Below are 25,474 nucleotides of genomic sequence, written 5' to 3' on the forward strand. Positions count from 1 at the left end.
GTGTTTTTTGCTTCGGTGCAGTCTGGTGGCAGCAGTCAAATTTACTTTATGACCCTTGGACAAAATTTCATGTTCAGCTGGTGAATAATTGCTGTTCTGCATTGGTGGCAAGAGTACTATCGGATTTGAGCAATAAAATCTACTTGGGTTATGAAGATTGACACGTGAAGTTGCACTTTTCCCTTTTGGGTATCAGCCTATCAAGAACCATCATCCTGTATACTGGTAGCGATACATCCCTATTGTACAAGTATGCAATTTGGGGTCATCTTTAAATGAAATTGAGCCAAGCAATCTATGTAGCATAAAATAAATAAAATAATAAATGTAGCATTTAACTATATAAATATAACAATTGTTAAATATATTATATAGACGATACGTATGTCTTCCTCTGCATATTCCCAGGGATGTACAGCAGGAATGTTCTTTGCACAAATATGTTATTCTTGTAATAATTTTGAAAATGCTTTCTGACTTGTGATATGATTCATTATGTTTACTTTCAGTTGTGTTGTGATTTGACACAGTGTCACTAAGTTGTGAAATCCATGACATATCATGACTGATCGCCTTTACTCAGGTTGTGCTAAATGTGCTCTAGACTCTATGTTCTATCTGACAGTGTTTCTGTAAAATGTGTTTGTACAATACTCCTTTTAAACTGTTTTTTAAAACTTGCAACATGTTCAAGCAATTACAAGAAATATAATATTCGTTATTGGTAAACAACAAAATCATATTTTTGTACATGTTTAACAGTGACCAAATATTTCTACACCAAATGTGCCCCTTAAAAACTGCTCAAGAATATTAGTATTATTTTACCAACTTGTAATGTGCGGACAAGACTTCATATTGCTAAATAAGTCCACTTTGATTTCCAGATTAATAACAGAGCGTGATGATCAAATGCATTTCTAAAACAACACAAGAACATTAAAAAAGATGTAGAGTTTGTTTACATGCCTTCTCAGTCTTAGGGTGTCCTAGTGTGAATTCGACAATCCCGTGATAAACAATTCAGATGTTTGGAATATTTACATTTTTTGAGAAATGTTGTTCCAAAAACTGGTGGGGCAAGATTTCCAATGGATTTGTACACAAGCAGCGAGGTTTTCACCTCTCAATCGATGCTGCAATTCCTGCCGACTCCGTCAGCAATCAGCTCTGATTGCTGTCTGGCAGTCTGTTGAGAAGACCAGGGTAAACTACTTGGGGTGGTTCCAGCAGAGTTCTAAATGGTGAGACACAGTCGTCACATACAGACGGTGAGGTGTACTCTACATCTCATGATCTGTAGGCAATTTGCAGGTGCCCAGTACAAGCAGAATTTGTAGATTTAGGGGTACTCCTCATACTCAACCAAAATACAATTGTCACACATTAGCAGTCTCAGAAGATAGGGAAAGTAATTGATGAGCCTGTAGTTAGAGCTAACGTCTCATCCCTTTCAGCAGGCGTGATAATCAATGGAAGACAGTGTAAAGAGGAATGCGCTGTTGGCTAGCATTTCCATTTTCCCCACCCAAGCGCTGAGAGACGATTGGCCCGTCGGTGCATGGCGTGTATATGTAAAGTCATTGTTTACATGAAAATACTTCTCAGCTTCTACATGTATCTACTGTATTTCGGAACTTCTTTAATGTGTTACAATTCTTCATTATTTCAGTGGGATAATGCATAGAAAATACTCACCCTTTTGGGAAATGTAACTGTATGTTCCTGATAGGAAGGGAAAAAGCCAGGTAGCTTCATTGCAATATCAAGGGATACATCATGGATTCCAAAATATCCCCAAATGGGTATATTTTGATCATTGAATATCCTAGCAGTTAATAATTTGGGGAAATTGTTTTTCAGTTTATATATTCTATTGCATTCACATGTTCCAATTGTCTATGTGTTGAACAGACACAAACGTTTTTTTTTTTTACCAAATCCCAAACATGGGCTACCTTTTTCTGTACATGCCATTAATAGCCATACTTCATGACTCAGCCCTTTTATATAGTCTTTAGTTTTTAGTTTTAGATATTGGATGGCACTAAACACCTAGAAGCCAAAATTGTTCCATTGCAGAACAACTAGCAGGAATATGACACGTGAAGAGGGACACACAGCCTGTGTGTGTTGTTTGGTTATTTTAACCACTCATTGACTACCCTGGGTCATGTGACATCCCTATGACCATTCCTACCTACTATCGGCCCATGCCCGCAAAAATACACCCTGCTAGGATCTCTTTGAGCTAGCTGTATTAAGCAATAATATCAAACGTTGTGCTGTGCTGAACATGCTTGCAAGTAGTATTCTAAGTAGTCTTCTGAGAGTGTGTGGCTTACCTGCCCCAGTAAATTCACTATTGGTGTAATGAAATGTCTTAACTAAACAAGTGTGCATTCAACCACTCCATTTGTAGCTGTTCCTTTCACTGACTTCCTAAAAAGAAGCATTGACATAGATATTATATAGGCATTTGCCAGGCACTGCTATCATATGCGCAGGTAATCCCAACATGTTTCACATTTTGCCACCTTATGGTCAGTAAATTCCATAATGACATTACTTGGCAAATGCCTATGTTATGCCTGTGTAAAAGCCAACATGGTTGCCTTTGCCAGTGCTTGATTCCTTAGTCTGAAATATCTGCCCCACCGGGACATCCATAAGTAAGGTTTAATGGACATTGCATATAAGATTGGAAGATGTCTGTCTGTTATTGATCTTGGAATATTTATACAATATCATTCTGATACCCGGGAAACTTTGTTTTATGAATGACGTGGCAAAAAAGGGTTTTTGGTGAACAGATTGACTGGTCAGTGAAACAACTATGAGAATATGGCAGAAAGGAACGTAATAACATAGCCTTTTATCGTCGTGGTGAACAGCACCATTGCAATGTAATGATAACTTCACAAAACAATTAAAGTTAATGTACCTGTACAGTTAGTGTACCTTCTGCCATACAGCACTGTGCAAAATGCAGTGATACCCCAGGGTCTGGGCGTTACATACATGTAATAAATAAATAGCTGTAAACAAAGCAGAACACTGGACATGTGTATTTCCCCTACAGGTTTCTGTCTTTGATGTGCTGTTGCACCTTCGCCGTATCAAAAACTGGAACTCAATTGCAAAGATTTTTATATTCTCTGTTGTAGGATATTTCCAGGATCTCCTTTTACCTCCCCTCCTGTAAGAGCACCAGTGCCTCCGCTCTGAGGGTGTGGATCCCTGTGGCATCAAACATGTGTCCTCCTTCCCCTTCTAAAGAAGGCCTCAATTGGCCCTGATAACACCTCAATAAACAGACCGATCGCCAATCTCCATTAGTGCCTAAAATCCTGGAATCCTATGCAAATCATCAGATCCAAGACTTCCTACCTGATCCCTTAGATGCTTGCCAATCAAGGCTTACACCTGGGTACGGCATAACATCACCTCCCTCCACTGTTTCGTACATTTCTCTCGCATTCTCTGATAATGGCAGGTGTACGTTGACCTGTCTATTAGACCTCTAGTGGACCTTTGGCACAATGGACTATGACATTTGAGTGAACAGGATAAATGCTGCTGCCCATTTGTCTGGATCTATGTAAGGATACTAGCAGAACTATGTGAGTGTCCCTCAAAGCTGGTGCCATTCTGATAACACTCTGAATATCTCTCCACTGTGCAGCGCTGCCAAAAGCTGATGTGTCTCATTGCCACTCGCACTGCGGCGTAGTGCTCTTCCGCTTTCAGGGGATCTGTAACAGCTCAATTTATTCACCCCCCACGAACACCCCACTCTCCGGATCCTCCACAAATTCTCTTTTCTCTGCAGTCTCCCCCCTACACACCTATCCCACTCCATCACCCGTCCCCCTTCTTTCACGACACGCATTGGCCTGGCCTCTTCTCACCATGCCAGCGTGCTCCCCATACTACCATCTAATATTTGAATAGCCTCTTTCCTTGTGCAATTTCCCTCTCTTCTCAAATAGCCATGCTAAAATTGACAACTGTTTCTTTTAGCTAAAACGTTAAATACACATATTTCTCCAGTCTCCCATTGTTTTCATAATGTAAATTACTGCATGTTAATTTACCTCGTGACAATTATTGTAATAACTTGAATTTATATATGTATTTGTGGTTTAAGGGGTAAAAGAGGAGTGGGGAGATGGAAAGCCGGTTTGGGGATAAACCACCCATACAACAAATACGAAGTTATTTCCACAAAGTAAATTACCAGGAAGTAATTTATTTCGTTGAAATGACATGGAGCGCTTTCCCATATCTTCATGCAGGACACAGAAGTGGTCCATGGAGCTCTTATTAACTTCCATCCCAACTGCAGCAACACTCTATATCTAGTCTCCCTGTCCACACCATGGAGAAGCTCGAAGTTGCAGTAAGCATGACTTTATCAGCAGTAGTCATGATATCTGAACTCACCCGTATCTGTGTTGAACAGCTTTCTATTGATTTTATTGTTTTTATAACCATGCTTCTACTCTATGTGGGAAAACAAACTCAGAATAATTTCCAGTTAAAAAGATCCTTTCTCCCGGATAAACTACATGCCACATTTCACAATTGGCCCCCAGGGTTAACATCCTTTCAGCATGTACTGGACTTCAACCCGGATAGCCATTTCAACTTCAAAGTTCTGGCAACATCTAGGTAAATCATGTACACCATTAGACCCAGTTTGGACGGGAACATGATGGCTTATGTTTGAATGGCCTAACCCCGTGAAGCCTACCATGGTTCAGTAATTTCTCCTTATCTGAGATTTAAAGATGGGTGTAAAACATATGCTTGCCCAAGAGAACTACTGTCCCCCTTGTTATTTGATATTCCCCTTGCAATGAAGGGCGCATAAGCAATTCTAAATGCTAACATTATTATTGATGCATAGAAGGCTTCCATTGTCAGCATACCCCATCACTTCCTCTGCCTACTCAGACGCATCCTACCTATCATCTCCCACAAGGATCAACCGAGAGTAATGGAAATCACCATTTATTTTACTGCAAACATAGCTAGCTATGCGTCTCACTTTACTTTGGCGTACACAGAAAGACATCACATCTCACCTTGCAAAGGCATACAGAACATTGCAGCAAAAGGGGTAGCTCGAGAGGAGCCTTGAGACTCCAGCTCATCAACCTCCCCAACCATGAAATCATTATTCTTTCTTCCCATCAACACTTTCATCGCCTTTAGGGTCATCTGCCAATTAAACTCCATTAAAGCATCTGACAAAAGGCCCCCACAATTCTACACAACTAACTTCAATGCTACATTTATAGACATACTCTGGAGGTGCCCATCTAGCAAAGAGCTCTAAAAGTCCAGCAAGCCCTCTATGTGTATTAAATAGTATAATCCTTTGCTGCTCCCTTGTACTGTAAATGTTATGATTGTCGGAGAGTTGTGTCTCACTTCTGTTGTGCTGCATTCCTTCCATCAATTAATCTGTCCAGTAACTCAACCACCTAGCACATGTATACTTTTAATCCATCTATCCTCAGATGCATCTATACAGGCACACACGCACACGCAAATACATACACACTCTTACTCTGTGTATCCATGCACCCATGATATGATATGATATGATATGATAGTTTATTTATATAGTGCCTATACGCAATGTGTTTCAAAGTGCTTAAAGGCAAGGGAGGCAACAAGGGAAAATACAATGACATTCTTACATGCCATGAACAGTAAGGATGTTAAATTAACTATCGTACTTGGCCTGACGACATTTCAGATAGTGCAAGGGCTAAGACATTGATAAGGAAGGGAGGGAGAGAGTGGGAAGGAAATAGAAACCAACAGGTGACTATTGTACTAGGCCTGACAACATTTCTGGTAGAGCCGGAGAAAATAAATGGTGAGGAAGAGGGGTGCAGAAAGGGAGGGGAGGAACAAAACAAGTGACTATTGTACTAGGCCTGATGACATTTCAGATAGTGCAGGGGTGAGGGGGGACAAGTAAGGAGAGAGGGGAGGAGACAGACAAGGTTGTTATCATACTAGGTCCAGGGACAATGCTGATAGAGTAAGTGCATAGAAGAAAGTAAGGGGAGAAGATAGGAAAAGGGAGAAAGGGAGAGGAGGAGAGAACAGAGAGTAAACAGTCAAAAAGAGTGGATAAGCAAGAGGGGAAGTGTGAATACAATTGCAGAAGTCAGTAGTAACACATAATGTTACAAGCCTGGATACAAGATGAAGAAGGGAACAGTATGATTCAGGGCCACCATGAGTACAAGATGCAAAGGAAGTCCAGCATGAGAGTTGAGAAAGGGTGACGCACCGTGAATCAATGAAGTCCATAAAAGTCAAATCCAGCATTGGCCACAATACGGTGCTAGTGAAACCAGAATGTATCAGGACAGACTCCTGCAGACGTAGGTTGTAGCGGGGGTGAGGGAGCAGGGTAGAAGAATCAAGCAGAACAGGCAATGCCTGTGTGCGAGAAGGGTGGGGGGCACAAGGGAACACCAAGGGGGGACCAGAGGAGATGGAGATGGCCTGTGGGGACAGAGGAAGCAAGCCCATGTTGGTGCATGCTTACCTGCTGTCTGAGCAGGCGTTCGGGCACTAGATTCTCCATCCTCTGACAAATCCAAACCCACACAGACTCAAATGCACATATACATGTATGTATCATTCACACACACACAAACTCTTCATTCATTCATTCATAAACTATCCTTTTAGTCCACAAATGACACTCATACACACTCTCAACTGATTGGTTCAACTACAATGTTACCATCCATTCTTAAATTCATCCATGCACCTGCTACTAACTCATGCACACAACACACATCTTCAAACTCTTCATCCAGCCATGCATTCACTTACTGGTGCATTAAACATGCATACAAACACTCCATTCATTCTCTAACCATCCACACATGGGAAAGGTCTCTATTGAGTCAGCGATGCAACAACTCACATGCACATCTGGCAGAGATTCAGCATCCATGTATTAGCTGTTTCACGCATTCATACACATTCCGAACCACCAATCCACCCTTCCATCAAACCGTCGATCCATTAACCACACAACAATGCACAAACTGACCATTCATCCATTCTTCTCCACACTAAACCATCCACACAGCCACTCAGGCGCATACTCTGCATCCATCAATCCATCTACAAAACTACACAGGAATTCAACAACACACATCTAATTCTCAAGTAATCCCTCCACACTACATCTATTCAGCCGCACATGTTCAAACCCTCCAACAATCATTCAATCCATTAACACACTAACACCACCTAACGTAGACTTGCAATATATGCATCCATTCATCCTTCGACTAACCCATCACCACAACCACAAACATGCAAAGTCCTCATCCACCCATCCCTTCATTTATCCATGTATTTGTGTGTCCACACTCGAACCCACAAACACTCCAAACATCAATCCACGAAACCATACCCACAACAACACACACATACACATTCTGTATGCATATGTGCATATATTTGTCCAGACACACACCCAAACACACATAGAAACCCATTCCTCTTTTCATGTTTCATACATGAATACAGCCATGGACACACAAACTCTTCCACCACACACTTGCATGTCCATCTTTATAACACGTGCACAGAAACATCTCATCAATCGAAGAACCTTTCAACAGAGCAAGATGCATATAACCTTCCCACGCATGCATGTATCCATCGATAGAATTGAACGCACACAAATTAATAATCCATCCATCACTTCTTCCACTAATCCTTCACCATGTATTCATCCAACTACATCTAATCAAGCTACTAACCACCCACACAGCTATCCACACCTTCATCCATCTGCTAGCCCATCAAACCAAAGTATGAAAGCAAAGACTTCATTATTAAATAAACCATCCATTTGTCATGTGTCTATCCTTTTACCGCAAACACAACCCACACGTACACGAATGCATCCATCAATCATTATGACCACACATTTTCAAACTACCTATCCCTTCATCCCTTCATCTATCCCTGCACTAAATTAACAACATAACAGCACACATTATCCATCTGTCTATTAACCCATCCATCTCTAATTCATGCACACATAACCATCTATCCATGTCTCAATCCAGGCATTCATACAAAAACATACACACAAACTCTATTAATTCATACATTCATAAACATGTCCACCTGTCAACAAATCACACACATACAAAGTCTCCATCGATTCATGCAACTACAAAGTTACTATCCACGCTTAAATGTAGCCTTCCACCCAACTACTAACGCATACCCACAACAACCATTCTCAAACTATTCATCCAGCCATCCATTCACTGGCCTGTTAATTAAAAATGCTTGCAAACTCCGCATTCATCCTCTAAACATCCACACCACCGCTCATGGGAAAAGTCACTAGTGAGTTGACCATGAAGCAACTCACGTGCAAATCCTCGGGGGATTCAGCATGCATTTATTAGCCCACCCACACAATCACACACATGCACATTCGCCAAAACCCAATCCGCCCTTCCATCAATACATCCATTAATTAACCACACAACAATGTACACACTATTCATCCATGCAGTCATTCCTCTCTACACTAAATGATCCACCCGGCCACTCAGGCGCAGGCTCTGCATCAATCCATCTACAAAAATGCACACGAAAAACCTACCATACATACACTCAACAACACACATAAAAACTCTTGAGCAATCCATCCACAGTACATCTGTTCAAATCCCCCATCAATCATTACATCCACTATTTCACTAACACCATGCAACACAGAATTGCATTATATACCTCTATTCATCCATCCATCGACTAAACCATCAACACAACCACAAATATGTGTAGTCCCCATCCCTTCTTTTATCTATTTATATGTGCACCCACACAAACTCCAAACATCGATTCCCAAACCCATACCCACAACAACACATACTCATACAAATTCTCTATGCGTACTTCAATCTATTCGGCCAGCCACACAACCACACACATGCACAGTCCCTTTCCATCTTTTCATTAATCATGCATTCATGCAGCCAGAGACACACAAACTCTTCAGCCACCCACTCACCCATGTATCTTCTGACCCGCTTCACAACACATGTACACAAACTTCTCATCCATCTAATGACCTATCCACAGAGCAAGGTCCATATAAACGCTTCATGCATTCATCCATCCACAGAATTACACACACACACACACACAAATGAATAACCGATCCATCAATTCTTCCACTGATCCCTCACTGCGTCTTCATCCATCTTCAACCCATCCAGCTGCGGGCCATCCACACAACTATTCTTCCATCTACTAACTCATCAAAACATGCAAGCAAACACCTCATTATTAAATATATGTCCACTTATTTGTCTATCTTCTAACCCATAAACACAACCCACATATGCACACTCACCATCTGTTTCCCATGAATGCATCCATCAATCCATGTGGCCACACATTATTCAAACTACCTGCCCATCCATCTATCCATGCACTAATCTAGCAACATAACACGCATGCAAACGTTTATCCATCTGTCTACTAGCGCATCCATCCTCTAACTCCTGCACACACAACCATTTATCCGTTTATTTATCCAATTATTCAAACAAACACACACACACAAACTCTCCAACCATCCATCTACCTATGTTTCCTCTGACAAATCCTGACAACACACATGCACAACCTTCCCATCCACCTACTAACCTAAAGTAGCATCCACAAAGTAAATGCCATGAACATTGTCCACCCATCCATCCAATTACACCCACTTATACATTCTTTATAGATACATTAACTAATCCATCTGCAATACTGCACATGCAAACTCTCCATCTATCCATCCATCTACTAACCTATCCATCCACTAATACATAACACAACCCACACGTTCTTCCATCCCATCCATTATCCATCCCCACAATATATGCACGCAAGCACTTTATTTACCCAGTAATGTATATCTATCTACTAACTGATCAACACAACCATACACGTATAACCTCTCTGCCTATCCATCAATCCATGGATTCATAGAACCACACACCCACAAATTCTCCAACCATCCGTCCACACACGCTCTCGCCCATGCCCACCATACATGCACACAACACACTATCCATGTGCTAACCTATCAATAAAAACATAATACACAAAATGTACATTCACCCATACAACCAAGCACATCAACATGGATTATTCATTCCTCTATCTTTACACCCACTAATCAAGCCACATAAATACACACATTTCCACCATGCAGTCTCACATCCTCTCACCTACTAGTCCAACAACATCACCCAAGCAGGCAAACGCTTAATCTAAGCTAGTGCATGGGTTAATACCTGTCCACAGAGCAGCTTCCATGCAACGGGGTCAATTTTAAGTGACCCATACAAATATCTTGATCATAGTTTACATGCAGAGAAAGGCACCCTGCCTTTAAAGTATGATCCACACCATTTTGAATGTATTTAAAGGACAGAACTAGCGGACACAGCTCATAGTTCATTTCACCCCTTCCACCAGGTCTGTCCTGTGAATACTCCTTCTCCACCAACATATAATGTCATGTGAGCAGAGGAATGAATCCCTATGGTTTGCCCTCATTTTAACACCTGTAAAAACCAGGCAGAATCCTTAGTGATTCATTGGGCCTCATTACGAGTTTGGCTGTAGCCGTGCCCTTAATAAGGGCACGGCTACCGCCAAACTTGCTACAGGCACCCACGAATGGGCCATTACCGGCCCATTACAAGTTGAATGGGTCGGTAATTGCCCATTCGCGGGTGGCGGTATTGCCGGGCTACCGATCCCCATTCTGTCACATAGGGCAGAATGGGCGTAGGGAGCATGGTTGCACCGGCACCGTTTATAACGGTGCCGGTGCAATCGTGTGTTCTGCTTGCGGGTGCCGCTCTGCACGCCTGGTCTGACCAGGCGTGCAGAGCGGGACCCGCAAGCAGAACTCGTAATGTGGCGGTATGGTAACAACGGCGCCGGTAGCACTACCGGTGCCATTGTTGCCTTACTGCAACATTCGTAATGAGGCCCATTGTAATGGTTGTTTCAGTGTATGTCAAGGGTCGCTGGTGAAACCTCTCGTTTAATAGCAGGACTGTCGAAAGATACAGAAGCCAAGGATCACCCCATATTTCTATGCCTTAAGTACACCCTTATCACCAAATTACAAACATTGCTTGGATATGCCACATTCATCCATTCAGGCACTAATCTATCAACAGCACAGATACATCCTTCATCCATGTGTCCCGTCTAACCCATCTATTCACTAACTCATCCACTGAACCAGTCGCATGCAAACTTTCCATAATAACATACATCCACTAACCCAGAAATGCAACCACACATGAAATACCGCTCCAAACAGCCATCCACTCTCACTCATCCGTGCCACACACACACAAACTCTCCACTCATTCACTAACCTCTTAACAAAGCAACTCATACGCAAAGTTAACATCAATCAATACAACTACATACAAGAAAATACTTTACGCAGTCATCCCCTGATCCACCAATTTAGCCACACAACCATGCACATGCACACTGACCATCAACACACTCTTCCATCCAAAACCCCATCAACATCAAGCATGCATCCAAACACTCAGTCGCACTAACATATCCATACAGCAACTCAAACTCATAGGGCCTGATTTACAAGAGCGTTTTTCAATGAGAAAACCCCATTGAGAATGCTTTGTACATCAGGCCCAATGTCTTTTTTCATGCATGCATCCAGCAATCCATACAGCATATTTGCAAAGTCTCCATCCACCAACTAATCCATCAACACAACCACACCATGCAAATTTCCGGTCCATTTGTGTACTAACTCATCCACGCATTAACTCACCCACTCAATCAGACACATGCAAACTCTCCTTATATTCATTTACTCAAACCTCAAAACCACACACAAAAACCCATTCACCAACTAACTCACTCAACCATCCATCCACTCACTCACCTATATAACCTCCCATTTACTCATTCACTACTTTGCTCACCTTTCTACTACTCATGCACTCTTCCCTTCATTTAATGAGTTAATCACTAATCCACTCACTCAATCAATTTACTGACCCATACACCCTCCAACACCTCCATCAATAAACAAGCACATTCAATTATTTCAAAAATTCTATTAGCTTGCCACTGCTTGTTATATGTTTCTGCATGGTGTATGTATTCTATGATGAGGAAGTAATGAGGTGCAACAGTGCAGTGTCTAACACAACTGAGGTGAGCATTGTATTCATAAATACATTCAAGTTGTGGACGGGCCACATCACGCGTTGGGCGGTATCCCGGTGGTAGTATCGCTGGGATACCGCAGAGGCTATTATCGGTAACGCCAAACCCTCCGGCACTGCTAGCGCCGGATCACGGGTTCGGCGGAACGGTAATTTCCCATTCCCCATTGGGCCTACTCGGGAACTCCCCATTCCCCTTTGGGCCCAATGGGGAATTTTTGGCGCTACTACCGCTGGCAGTATTAGCGTGCAGTAATAGAGCCGAAAAATCGGCAAATTCGCAGTGGATTTACCACCAGCTCAGAGTTGGGGGTAAATCCTGCCAAATCTGTGATTTGGCAGACCCTTAAATGCAGCGGTAATAGCGTCACTGCCGTATTTAAGGGTTAATGCCAAACTCGTAATGAGGCAATGTGTAATTGTAACTCTCTGAGATAACAACCAATGTTTATTTCTTGAGAAATAAGGAAGAAATACATCATTTGTTTTTCCAAACTTAGCGGTCAATCGCATGAAATGCGCATAGCACGCCACCGTCTTATATGGCTGTCTTGTGTCCACAAAAGCATGTTGATAGTGCAGAAGCAATGCAGCTTGGTTATTGTCACATTCGTGAGAAAGAGTATCCCCACGTGTAAAACGGGCATTCTACATGCAAACGAGACTATCAAAACGCTAGGCGAGCCCACTTTCTACATAATGCTCGGGTAATCCAGAACGTACTTTATTTAACCAATAATGCCCAATTCAAAGGGCTCTAATGCGGTAGTAATGGCGTGGGGCTCAGGTTCATAGGCCCAACTTAAGTGAAGTCAATTTATCAAGCTTTCTGAGCTGTTACCACCTGGGAGTGGAACCACCCTTACCACTGGGTATTATTGATATTAGCATCCCAGTCATGCGTAGTAGGGTGCCACAGCAATATTTTTGTATAAAGTAGCAGACCTATGTGAGTGGGTGACCCATTATTTTCCACCCACAAATACACCTAAACTGGCTACTATGGAAATGGGGGCTGAGGTTCCATGCAGTGGCAAGTCACAGCAAGTTGGAGGGACAGTGCAGGGATGAGGAGGAAAAGTGTCACATCCGAACAAGGTGAGTGGGAACTGGTGGTAGGGAAGAGCAAGTGAAGTTGGGTCCGTGGCGGGCAGCAATACAGCAGTTACTTGGTAGTAGTGAGCAAGATAAATATTAAGGGTGGGGGCGAGGAGTGCAAAGCTTTCTCAGATCCCGGGCTTAGCTCATAGGTTGAGCCTGAGTTCTTAGCAAGCCGACTGGCTGACGCACACGGGCAAGTGCTACTATCCAGTAGAAGTCCATGTTCCTAGAGAGTGTTGGACACACCCTCCAGCAGTGCCTCTTCAAAACACACTATCTCTTTGAAAAATAGATATTTATTAGACATATACCTTATTCTATGTTGCAGCTCCCAGTCCTGCTGGTCCCTCTTCAGTTTTCTTTGCTATCATCTAATGAAGGCTGGAAAGTGACTAAGGTGGCTCAGCAGCTGATGACCATGAAAACACAAGAGAAGGTCTGTGTTCTTTACCACATTAGCACCTGTGATGGTCTCTGGAACATGCAATGCATGGATGGGTGGAGCATCATGGCCTCATTGTGGGCCTTCACTGCATGTATGCATTTATTTGGGCTGGCAGGCCATTACCGGCCAGGAGGAGCAGCCCTGCCAGGCACCCCTCCTCCCTCCTTCTCTGCCTTTCCCCTTTTTTCTGCTGACGAGGTTTCGAGACAAGTCCGATCTATGAAAGTCTCGTCAAAACAGGTCCACCCCTGTTCCTCCAAAACTATCAAGGACCACATCGATTCCTTGGCTCCTGCCCTGGCTGACTTCTGCAATCACTCCTTCGCCTCTGGAGTGTTCCCATCCCCCTCAAGCACTCCCTTGTGCACCTCCTTCTTAAGAAACCATCTTCCCACCCCTCCTGCCCAGCTAACTATCACCCAATCTCTATCACTCCCTTCCTGGGCAAGCTCCTGGAGAAACTGGCCATCTCGCAGCTTAATCTCCATGCTGAATCTGTTGGTAGTCTTCATGACCAACAGTCTGGCTTCAGAGCTGGAAGCACAGAAACTGCTCTCCTGTACATCCGTGACGACCTGCTCTCAAACCTTGACTCTAATACCCCCTGTGTTCTCATTTTACTCGATCTCTCTTCTGCCTTTGACACTGTCAACCACACCATCCTGCTCCACCGTCTCCGTGATAACCTGGGTATCTCTGGTCAGGCTCTGGCGTGGCTGACCTCCTTCCTCTCCAATCGACCCTCCCAGGTCCAACTGGGGTCCTTCCTCTCTGACATCTTTTTCTCTACCTGTGGTGTCCCCCAGGGATCTAACCTCTCCCCCAGGCTGTTCAACCAGTATCTGGCACTTCTTGCTCACCGCATCGCCGCTCTCTGTCCCAACTTTCAGTGCTACGCGGATGATACCCAGCTCATTTTCAGGCTACCCTCGGCCTCCTCTTCCCCTTCCCTCATCTCTGACTGTCTTTCTGCTATCCATGAATGGTATGCCGCCAACGACCTCTGCCTTAATGCCAGTAAGACTGAGATTCTACTCATCGGCACACCCACTCCCTCCTTCCCTGCAGCTCTCTGGCCGGCCTCCCTTGGCCCTCTTCCTGCTCCTACCTGCAAGGAAAAAAAACCTTGGGGTCATCTTCGACTCTACACTCTCTTTCTCTCCTCACATATCTGACGTCTCTAAGAAGTCACACTACCAGCTACACCTCCTCAGAGGTATCCTTCCTTTCCTCTCCTTCCCCCAGAAGCTCACTGTCTCTAGAGCCCTGGTTCTCTCGAAGCTGGACTACTGTAACAGCCTCTATCTAAATCTTCCTGCATCTACTCTACGCCCTTTGCAACTCATACAGAACAGGACTGCGAGACTTGTCCTTGGCCTCAAGCCCAGGGACCGTATCTCTCCAGGACTGAAATCACTACACTGGCTCCCAGTGGCTGTGAGGATTAAGTTCAAAACCCTCTGCATTGTCCACAAGGCCTTCTGGGGCCTTGGGCCAAAATACCTTCAACTCTCTCTTCCTAAATATCTTCCTTCTCGAGCTCTTCGCTCATCCACCTCCAACTCCCTCAGGGTCAGCCACTTCTCCAAGCAACGAGCTGGGGGTAGATCTCTCTCCGCAGCAGGGGCCTCCCCCTGGAACAGCCTTCCTGCCTCCCTGAAACTTGAGGCGAACCATCTCCGGTTCCGGAAGCACCTCAAAACCTACCTCTTTGCCTCTGCTTCCTCTCCATCTCTCCCCTGCTAAAATCACTGAACCTGCACTGAATCTGCAACTGGGCCACTCACCGATCTCGGTCCTTGGCCCAGCCACTCTTCCCTGCACTGCCTACCTGCACTACGGGACTGTCTCTGTATCCTACAGCCCCTCCTCCCGGCACTTACCTTGCACTTGCCACCAGCTGGCCCTATTATTTATCTTGTATTCTACTAACCATGTACTGCACTTTCCCCTCTCCCCTTCCCCTTGCACTTTTCCCTTTCCCCTCTACCCTTGCACTTGCGCGATCTGAATGACACCTGGCCTAGTAGGATCATTGTCCGTCTCCCCTTGTTCCCCTCCCCCCCCCTTGCCTCGTCGCGCCTTGAAACACTTGTGTATAGGAGCGTTACAAATGCCATATCATATCATTATCACCTCATTCCACCAGAGAGGTTCTTTGTCAGGGAGCCACAATGATCCAGCACAGGAAGCACAGCTCTGGAATAGGCTTCCAAGGAAACACCGGCTGGAAAAGAATATCAACAGCTTCTGCACCCAATTGAAAATGTTACTGTTTAAAGAGGTTAACTAGCTCATTTGTCCTCCTGGAACTCTTAGTGTAATGAATAATATAGTCTGGCATAGCCTGGATAACGTGTATGCACCTCATACACTTTTGAATGGACTAGTCAAATAATTGTGAACACTTGATAAAGTTGATCATAATCTTAAATCCAATTTAAAGTAAAGGTCACTTTGTTACCTGATTCTGAATATTGCTGAGAATGCTAAAGCATTGACCAATGATGCCAATGGAATAAAAGCAACAAGGTGTCAGTGTGGCCTGATAGTGAGCGACAGATTGCAGTGTCACTAGTGATGCTTTGGAAGTATAGTCACCCATGCTCCTGAGATGGGACATTTAAACAGCTGTATAATGTTAACATATGTAGTAGCAAAGGCTAATTTACTTTCTATCATGCATCATAAAAATGGTTTATATACTTATTACAAAAGCAAAATGTTTGTGGGGCAGGAGGATCGCTCAGGGTCAACGCACTGGTCTGTGCAGAGCAGCACAGGTTTGATACCCATCCCCACGCCTAGAGGATGGACTCTGGCATGAAGTACAATATAAACAAATTATAATTTCATTATTAAAACACTGAATACGGCTGTCTGGGCTTACAGCGCAGTTGCTAAGTGGCCTTCTCTCATCACAAACCCTGGATCTTGAGTTAAAAGCACTTTTCTTGCTGCAAGGTGTCGTTCGGTTACTTCCATGTTACTGTAGGTCCACTCGCCCAGAGTGCAAACTGGTATTTAAGCACTAATGCAGCATTCCGAGTGGCATTACTAGGTGGTAACGGCCCTCGGCCCAAATTCATTGCTCAATCCCTGAACAATTCCCAAGGGACGTTACCAGTTGGTAACGGCCCCAGGAGGGCGGCATAATTGCCATTAGACCATCTCACTCGATGAGGATAGAATGTTTCTGTCTAAAACTATGAGATGCAAAGAAGAAACATTGGAATGTTGGGACAGAACACTCATACCAGCCATGATCACCCTCTGCCCCGGCTTAACCGCAATGGAACTGGCAGCATTCCAATGTTCCAATTAAGCTCTGAAGACCTGATCCAAGGACTGCACCAGACTTTGCACCCTGAAGACTGAGTTAAGGGCCCATGCTCAGCAAGCTGTTTTTCTTCTAGAAAGGGTCCTCGCAGTGATGGAAGGACGCTGAGCAAGAACGTCAAGAATATTTTCAAATTCCCCCGGTGGCTGTGTGGCTTGTGGACAGGGATGTTTCCATGGCTATATCTCACTTGTTAGCCTAGGGAACACGTGCCCGAAGGTGAAAACTATTTTGCAGGACCTCTAATGGCCGTGGAGAGTCAAGACCATCGGCCCATTTAAAATTGTGATATAGGGTCAATTAGCAGGCCTGACACTAATGAAAGTGTTTGGGAAATATATGTGCATGTACATTGAGCTTATGGCAAATGGTCTGTGTCATTAGCCTTGATGCCCTCTTAAAGCAGAGGTCATACACAATAAGTAAGGAACACCACCTACCTCACTCACTGTGTAATTACATGGAATGGCTGCACTTTGTGCGGTGCTCAGACGATCAATATTAGTAAATACTCTTAACCAGAGTCCTTGTCTTTAGGCTGCATGGCCCATCTAATCACAGACGGGATCGCTAAATTATCCTCCGCGTATGAGATAAACACTAGCGTAGATGCAAGCATGCTGCCAACAAGAAAGGACTAGCAGAGCACGCTAAGCGCCCCAGATGTAACCCCTCTGACTCTACATCCTATTTCCTCTCAGCGGGGTCACAGGTAGGGGTCACTACCTTTGCGCTGCTGCTTGCTTCCTTTGTGGATCCTTTTCAGTCTCACTGATCCACCAAACTTACTACTGGGATTGTGAAAGCAAGCCCGCCATCGCGCTTTGCTAGTTCTAGTATCTGGGTGTCAAAGGCTCTTAGCAATACGCTTCTATTGCCATGTAGCCGCCTGTAGTTTCCAGTGAGGTTTGCTCCAGTCCAAGGTGCCGGGGCCTCTCATTGGGCTCAGATATCATATTGGGTCCCTCCTGAGATGTTGTTGCGGTTTCGAAGGATTGTGTGTGGTAGCCTTTCTTTCCCCAGGTATTTTAGTCAAATTGTGCTACTATCTGCTCTTCATACCAGGCTGCAGTGAGATCTGGCCTCCTCTGCCACTGTCCAGGAGCAGCTGGAGGGCCACCGGATACCTGCACTTGGCTGCGGTTAAGAAAAGCACCCTGTTTGAAGGATATTCCATATCGCAGAATGGAGATGAGAGAAAGGCCAGTGACTTATGCCACGCGGTGAAGCAGTAAGAGTGGGGACCTATACCAGTGAGAGGGAAGGGAGGACCTCTCAGTATCTTTAACATTGACCACCTTAGTCCATTATTTACGCATTACATAGGGTGGTGCTGAAGGCATAATGCAGGGGAGGGGGGGTCAGGCATTAAGTTTGAATAGAAGGGTGGAGAAGTTTGAGGGGTTCCTTCCATCACTAACAGGTGGCGTTTGAGTCTTGTTTTGGAGAGTTTCACAAAAGAGATGGCTTATGTGGCTGAAGGATACTATTCCAGAGGATTGGGGGTAAGTGGGGAAAAGGAGTGAAAGGGGAAGGAGAGACAGGGTGGTAGGGTTTTGATAGGTCGTGAAAGACAAGGAGCATTAATTTTGAGATTGAGAGCACAGTGAGGTGACGTCAGTGAGTTAGTGTGGGACAACACTGTGTGTAGCTTTAAAGAGGAGAAGCGGGAGTATAGAGTAGGTGATTTTGCATGGAGCCATTGAGTTGAGCGAGGGTACGTGCAGGTGGAGTGTAGTGACGGTAGGTAGGGGCGGGGGTGGATCTGGGAAGGTTGAAAAGAGTGAGTGCCTTCTGTTACATGTGTGTGATTGGAGACAAGATAAGAGGTACATCAGTTGTGGTTACTTCAGCTGAACGTGAAAGACCTTTGATGGAGAGAAAGAACCTTCAGCCACTCGTTGAAATCGTTTAATGTTTACATCCCTGGCAGTAGTCTATTGGGGAAGATTAGTAGCATAATTTCAGAATCAGTGATCAGAGGCAAGGCGTCTGATGTGGCGGAGTAACGGGGAGTGCTCAAAGCTTGGACAGTAAGTGTAAGAGAAAGTTGATTGGTTGAGTGAGGATTGAGACCATTTTCATGATTCATTGATTGTTCGTAACTGTTGAGGCTGGCTTGGCTCAAGCGTATTGGTGATGGGATTAGACATCACCAAGTGGGCCCATGTTGAGAACAGCATATATTTGTTTAATTCAATCCGCCAATTAATGGACTAATATCTATGTAATTCCATTTGTTTGTATATGGAAATGTCCAATGTTAAAAGATCATACTACACAGGAAGGAATAGGGTTGGTGTAAGCATAATATTACTTCATCACATTGTCCCTGTGAAATCAAGTGTAGTTCGAGTTTTCATAATTCATTAGGCATCAGCTCAATTGTTGTCAGACAATAGAATGATGTCAAAAATGAGTACCCCGAGTGATGTCTATTAATGAGCATAAACCACTTGAGAAATAAAAGTAGATTATTATATAACTCAAGATTGGAAATGGCACATCAGCATATTTGAATATAGACTAGCATGCTATATGTTCATGTTTGCTTATTTACTAAACAGAAATGCAGTACACATGATGATAAAAATCCAGTCTTTGTGAGAGAAGATTGAGACACTGCCAGGTGGTTTTAACAGTCGCATGATAATCCATGAAATGTATATTTGCTCATCATAATCACCAGGAGTTGTAGAGATGAGGGAACACAAGGTTTGCAGGCAATTATGTAGATTCTTGTAGTGGAGGAAGCTCCTATCCGAAGGTGAAGAACGTTTTAGTTGAGTGGTGCCAGAAGGTGAAATGACAATGATCTTGAGAAGGTCGATGGTCGCTTAAGGTTGGTGAGGAGATGTTGAGTTTATAGCCAAAGGAAGTTGCCCAGTGGTGTCGATAGAGGTGTCATGTGCATGGTAAAAACGGAAATGTTCAGGAATGGATCTGAATATCTGAATGAGGAACCCACATAGACACTGTGGAACATATGAGTCAGATGCCTTTAGGGAGCCATCTTGCCAGATGTTTTTGGGGAGCATACAGGAAAAATTTGAACATTTTGAAGAGGGTGCAAGGAGCAAAGGGGACGTCTTTAGCGAAGGAATCAGGATGATAGTACAATGGATGGTGAAGTGGGACCGTTCCACACACAATGATCGTGTGGAAAAGGGCAGAGTTCATTGTCAACTTTATTGAGGCTAAGAACTTGATTTCTATTCCTCTACGATCCCCATGGTGGGTCAATGGAGAAAGGCGAATGAAATTGAGTGCAAATGGTAGGTGGAACGGGATAGTGCAGGGAGACGAATTAGTGTATAATAAGCTTGCTATTTCCAGAGTTGAATGGTCAGCATGGAGCTATCCAATTTTGGATATCAGAGAGGCTTGCATTTAGACAGGTGTATAGTGATTAGTACAGGAAGTGGAAGGAAAAGATTAGAAGTGACAGGAGAAACCAAATCACGAAAAGATGTCATCGACAAGTTCAAGTCCTTTCTTTCTGAGCACTCCCAGTCTCTTTCACGTCCTCCTTTCATGTCGGTGGCTATGCCTCTCAATTGTGGTGTTCCTCATGGTTCAGCTCTTTCTCCTCTCTTTAATCTCTATATTCTTCCTCTTATTAAACGTATACACTCTCTTGGTTTTCAGTGTTTTTCTTATGCTGATGACACGCAAATCCTGGTGCACCTTTGAGCTTTCTGTGCCGGCTACTGTGGAGCGCTGTCGCTCCTGCCTCTCGGCGGTCCATTCCTAGATGGGTAAAAATCGTCTCTGCCTAAATGGAGAAAAAATGGAGGTGCTTATTGTCGGTTGGACGCCTGAGTCCTCGGGTGGTCTTCAGCTTTCTGGCCCTTAGAACTTGGCCTTCATCCTCTGCCTTCTCTTGTTGTTAAAAATCTAGGCGTGAAGTTCTCGGCCTCACTATCCATGCAGGAGCAGATTAGGGTTGTTTGCAATCCGGTCACGTTAAGATACGGACTCTTCGCAAGGTCTTGCCCTAGCTCCCTTCTTCTCTTCATCCTGTGGTAGTTTCTTATCTCACTTCGGGCTCACTTGATTACTGTAAGGCCTTGTTTCTGGCAGGGCCGGCTTTTCTTCTCCAACAGCTGCAAGTGCTCCAGAACTCAGCCGCCAGATTGGCCATTGGTGCAGCATGCCAGTCTTGAGCTTCTGGGATCCTTAACTCTCTGCACTGGCTTCTGGTTGTTATACGAGTTAAGTTCATGGCTTTGTGCATGGTCCACCAAGTTTTTTATTTTTATGAGACAGGCCCTGAGTATTTGCAGGCCAAATTCAGACATTATGTTGCGCCTTGTTTACTACGTTCCTCCACCTCCCTTCTCATTGTGGTTCCGCGGTTCAAATATTCCCGAGTGGGTGGTTGTTCGTTCTCTGTGGAAGCAGCCCTGATTTGGAAGTCTATCCCATTGTTTATTTGTGAGATTACTGATCATCTCTCTTTCAGGTGGGCTCTGAATACCTTTCTGTTCTCTGCCTGAGCTTAGTCCTGCTGCTTGGCGCTGTCATGTGTTTAGTCCTCAGCCTTAGCGCCATGATCCCATGTTGGTGAAGGTGAACTTTATAAATCCTGATAACATAATATGTCCCTCAGAGGGATTATGCATTGTGAAATGGGCAGAGGGAGGGGGTAACAGATTCGTGTTACCATTTTGGGTTATCAAGGTACACCTTCTAGTAGTGTGGTGGCCGTTGAGCAGAATCCTAGGACCGCATGTTGAAGCCAACACGGAAGTGGCTGTAGTTTAGCGTGTTCATTCAAACTCAGGGACTCGCATCCATTCAGAGTTTAGAAACAGTGGAGGTTTTCAGGGCATGGGCGAGGAGATCTATTTTGTGTTTGAAATATTATTTAGCTATCTGTTTATTTTAGAATTTTCTTTCAATTTTATTCTACATTTTCAAAGGTGTATTTCTTTTCATGTTAAACATATCTGCTAACCTGTTGGGACTTACCATTTTCCATTCAACCATGCCACTATCCACAAAGCATCAGTGACACTGCAGGAAGGTTGCACTGCAGAACACAGTAATAATGATGAGCCATTGTTGGCAGGGAGTGGCATGCCTTGCTAGAAGATATTTGGGAGTGGGTTGGGCAGGGTGGTTGACAGTTCTTTGGGGATGAGTTGTGGTGTTCCTGTGGCAATGAGAATATGATGGTCATTGCTGAGTTTATGGAGAGGCTACATTCACAGAATGACAAGGGTGGCTGTGGTGTGCTAGGGTAATACATGATTGGATCTTCTGGGTATATTGGAGTCATTGGGTGGGCCTCAGTTGCTAAATTTGGTTGCGGAAGGCTGTGATGGGAATGTTTCCACCACACCTGGAATAGCATCATAAGTATCCAATCCTTGGAATCGGTTGTGTTCTATTGGAATCAGGGATAGAAAAGTTGTTAACAGGTCTTGCCTAATGATATAAAGATGACATTGCCAACAGGGTTATCTCAGAATGTAATAGTACAGGAAGGAAATGGCAGCATTGTTTGTTTCTGGTCCTGAAAGGAATCTGATGTGTTCTCTCAGGGCCAGGTAAGTCCACATCCCTTCTTATTGCCAACTGTGGTAGGACTGCAGTGACTTCCGTTGAGATGTTGCCCTAGTGGAGAATTTATGGTTAAGGAAGCAGGTATTTTTGCTTGACGGATGTGCCTCTGGTATTGGTTGTGTTGGGTGATATGGCTTTGGAATACTGAGTGGGATTGAGGGGGATTTGGATATGGCTACGTCTATGGGTCCGCGGATGTTTCTGTAGGGGAGAATGCAAGGTTAAGGAAGGGAGCATTGTTGGGTAATAGATCTGCCTCTGGTATTGGTTCTGTTGGGTGATATGGCTTTGGAATACTGAGTGTGATCGAGGGGGATTACGATATGGCTACGTCTATAGGTCCGCGGATGTTTCTCTAGGGAAGAAGGCAAGGTTAAGGAAGGGAGTATTGTTGGGTAATAGATGTGCCTCTGGTATTGGTTGTGTTGGGTGATATGGCTTCAGAATACTGAGTGGGATCTGAGGGGGATTAGGATATGGCTCGGTCTATGGGTCCGCGGATGTTTCTGTAGGGGAGAATGCAAGGTTAAGGAAGGGAGTATTGTTGGGTAATAGATGTGTCTCTGGTATTGGTTGTGTTGGGTGATATGGCTTCGGAATACTGAGTGGGATCTGAGGGGGATTAGGATATGGCTAGGTCTATGGGTCCTTTAGGGGAGAATGGAAGGTTAAGGACGGGAGTATTGTTGGGTAATAGATGTGGCTGTGTGAATGGTTGTGTGGGGTGGCATGGTTTGGGGGATGCTGGGTGGGATCTGAGGCAAGTAAAGATATGGCGTAGTGTATGGCATAATGGAGAGGTGCCTTATGGAGTGTCTGCAGTGGTGGAAATAAAACATTTGGAGGCAGTTAGATGCCATGCCTGTGGATGAGAAGGCTGATACCATGTGGCTGGGTGTTTAGGTGAGATGGCACAAGTGAACATTTCCCTACACATTCCATGAAATATGTGCCAAGGAAATTATAGATTTCATGAAATCTGCTAAATGTTCCCCTTGAACTAAAAGAGCAATTCCAGACAGGCCTTATTGTGAGTGTTCCATGAACACATTGCATTGCTGGGTAATCTTTCCAGAGTTAACCAATATATATTCCATCGCTCTGCCTGTTTTTCCTTTGTAAGAAGTGGTTTCTATAATGCCATTCTTGATACCAAGGGGCTCATTCTGAGTTTGGTGGTTAATAAGGTGGCAATTCCGACAGGCAGAATTACCGGTACAACCAATTTGTCTGGTGGAATTACTGGCAAATTACGAGCCCATTACCAACCAGTAACGGTCAAAATCTGCTACAGAGTGGTAATTCAGCCAATACTTAGCACAATTGCCATTGCCGCCAATAGTTTTTGGAGGAATTACTGTGCAGTCCAGTGCGCCAGCCACATTAGGGGAGTGGGCTGCGGCATAGTCTCGGGAGGATAGCTCAGGGGCAATGGGCTCGCCTTGGAAGCAAGACGACACAAAGAAACACAGATTTGATCCCTGGGTCCACGCTTAGAAACCTCTGGGTATTAAGCGCGTTATAAATAACATATCATATTATAAAAACTTGCCTTGGTGGCATGCACCTGGTTTGGGGTGCTGGGCTTTGTGAACGGATCTGGTACATGTTGCATTATTGCATCAAGCATCTATACCATCTACAGCAGTCAAAAAAATTGGCTGCGACAAACCACGTAGCATTTCAGCGTCGTTTTGAAATGTGCTCATTGCTAAGAAGTGCAGGACAGCCACCAGCTTCAGCAGGGGTGGGATGACAGTCCTGATGCTGATCCCACTCTGGAGGTCTGCCTGTATGAGAGTGAACGGCACGGCTCTGGTGTCCCTGTGCAGCCGGTAGAGTGAGGCTATCTGCTCATCCGTCACTGTCCAGAGTGCGGGTCTGACCCGAGGTATGGGTGGCCTCCTCATCACACGTGTCTTTAGGGAGCCGGTATCCTTGGAAGCTGCTGCACTGCTCGTCTCTGCAGCTCATTGTGCAATAGCACATTCTGGAGCCTATAATGCATGTTCGCTTGGGGTTGCATGCTGCTTCAAAGGGGGTTTGGTGAAAGGTGTTGGCCTTAAATACACTTTTGGATGCATTTGTGCTTTATTTTCATCACATGCATACATTTACCTCCACCTCCATTTTGCAAAATACCACCTGTTTTGGTGTTATGGTGGCACTTTTTAGCAGTAATTCCTCCAGTGGATTTAGTGCTGGAAAAATTACCACTGATTTTGCTATCTTGGAATTTGGTGGTAAGGAAAAAGTGGAGGTAACAGAATTACCGCCACTTTTCTTACAGCAACACCATGAGCCCCAAAGAACCTACTTGCAAGCCCATGCTTCATTGCAAGAGAATCCGATGGCAGCAGCTCGATCACTACCACAGCGACCAGTTGAGCTGATTCCATGGAATTCTCCTATGAATGCCCATGGATACGCTTGAGGGATTCACGGTGTGCAGGCAGCTATCCTCTTGAAGGAGTCCTAAAAGGCATCCTTCTCCGGTGTCACCTCGTGTGTGAAGAATCCTCATGTGCCTTCCACTGTGCACGACGTCAGGCCGTGCGCAAGACGTGGTGGAATACAGGTGCACACTAGATGCTCCAGTGAACAGCCCCCATCTACTCCAACTCACACTCAGAATCCTCAAGGAAAACCATGTTTAACTCTTGACATGGCCCCAGGAATGTTTTCTCGAGCGTCTGGTCTAAGTGTGAGTTGGTT

The 25,474-nt window shown here is 44.4% G+C and overlaps 1 protein-coding gene across 4 annotated transcripts in view; it reads left to right on the forward strand.

Moving 5' to 3' along the window:
* Positions 1-25,474, forward strand: part of NRK (Nik related kinase) — a 1,461,188-nt gene that overhangs the window by 1,431,655 nt on the left and 4,059 nt on the right. For all 4 annotated transcript variants that reach the window (XM_069612728.1, XM_069612727.1, XM_069612725.1 and 1 more), the window contains one exon: positions 1-25,474. This exon is cut by the window's right edge and continues 4,059 nt beyond it. In XM_069612728.1, coding sequence (XP_069468829.1) covers positions 1-84 — 84 coding nt within the window. In that variant the 3' untranslated portion in view covers positions 85-25,474.

This window comes from Ambystoma mexicanum, chromosome 5p (genome assembly GCF_040938575.1).
Source record: "Ambystoma mexicanum isolate Mex_15411 chromosome 5p, UKY_AmexF1_1, whole genome shotgun sequence".
Lineage (NCBI taxonomy): Eukaryota > Metazoa > Chordata > Amphibia > Caudata > Ambystomatidae > Ambystoma > Ambystoma mexicanum.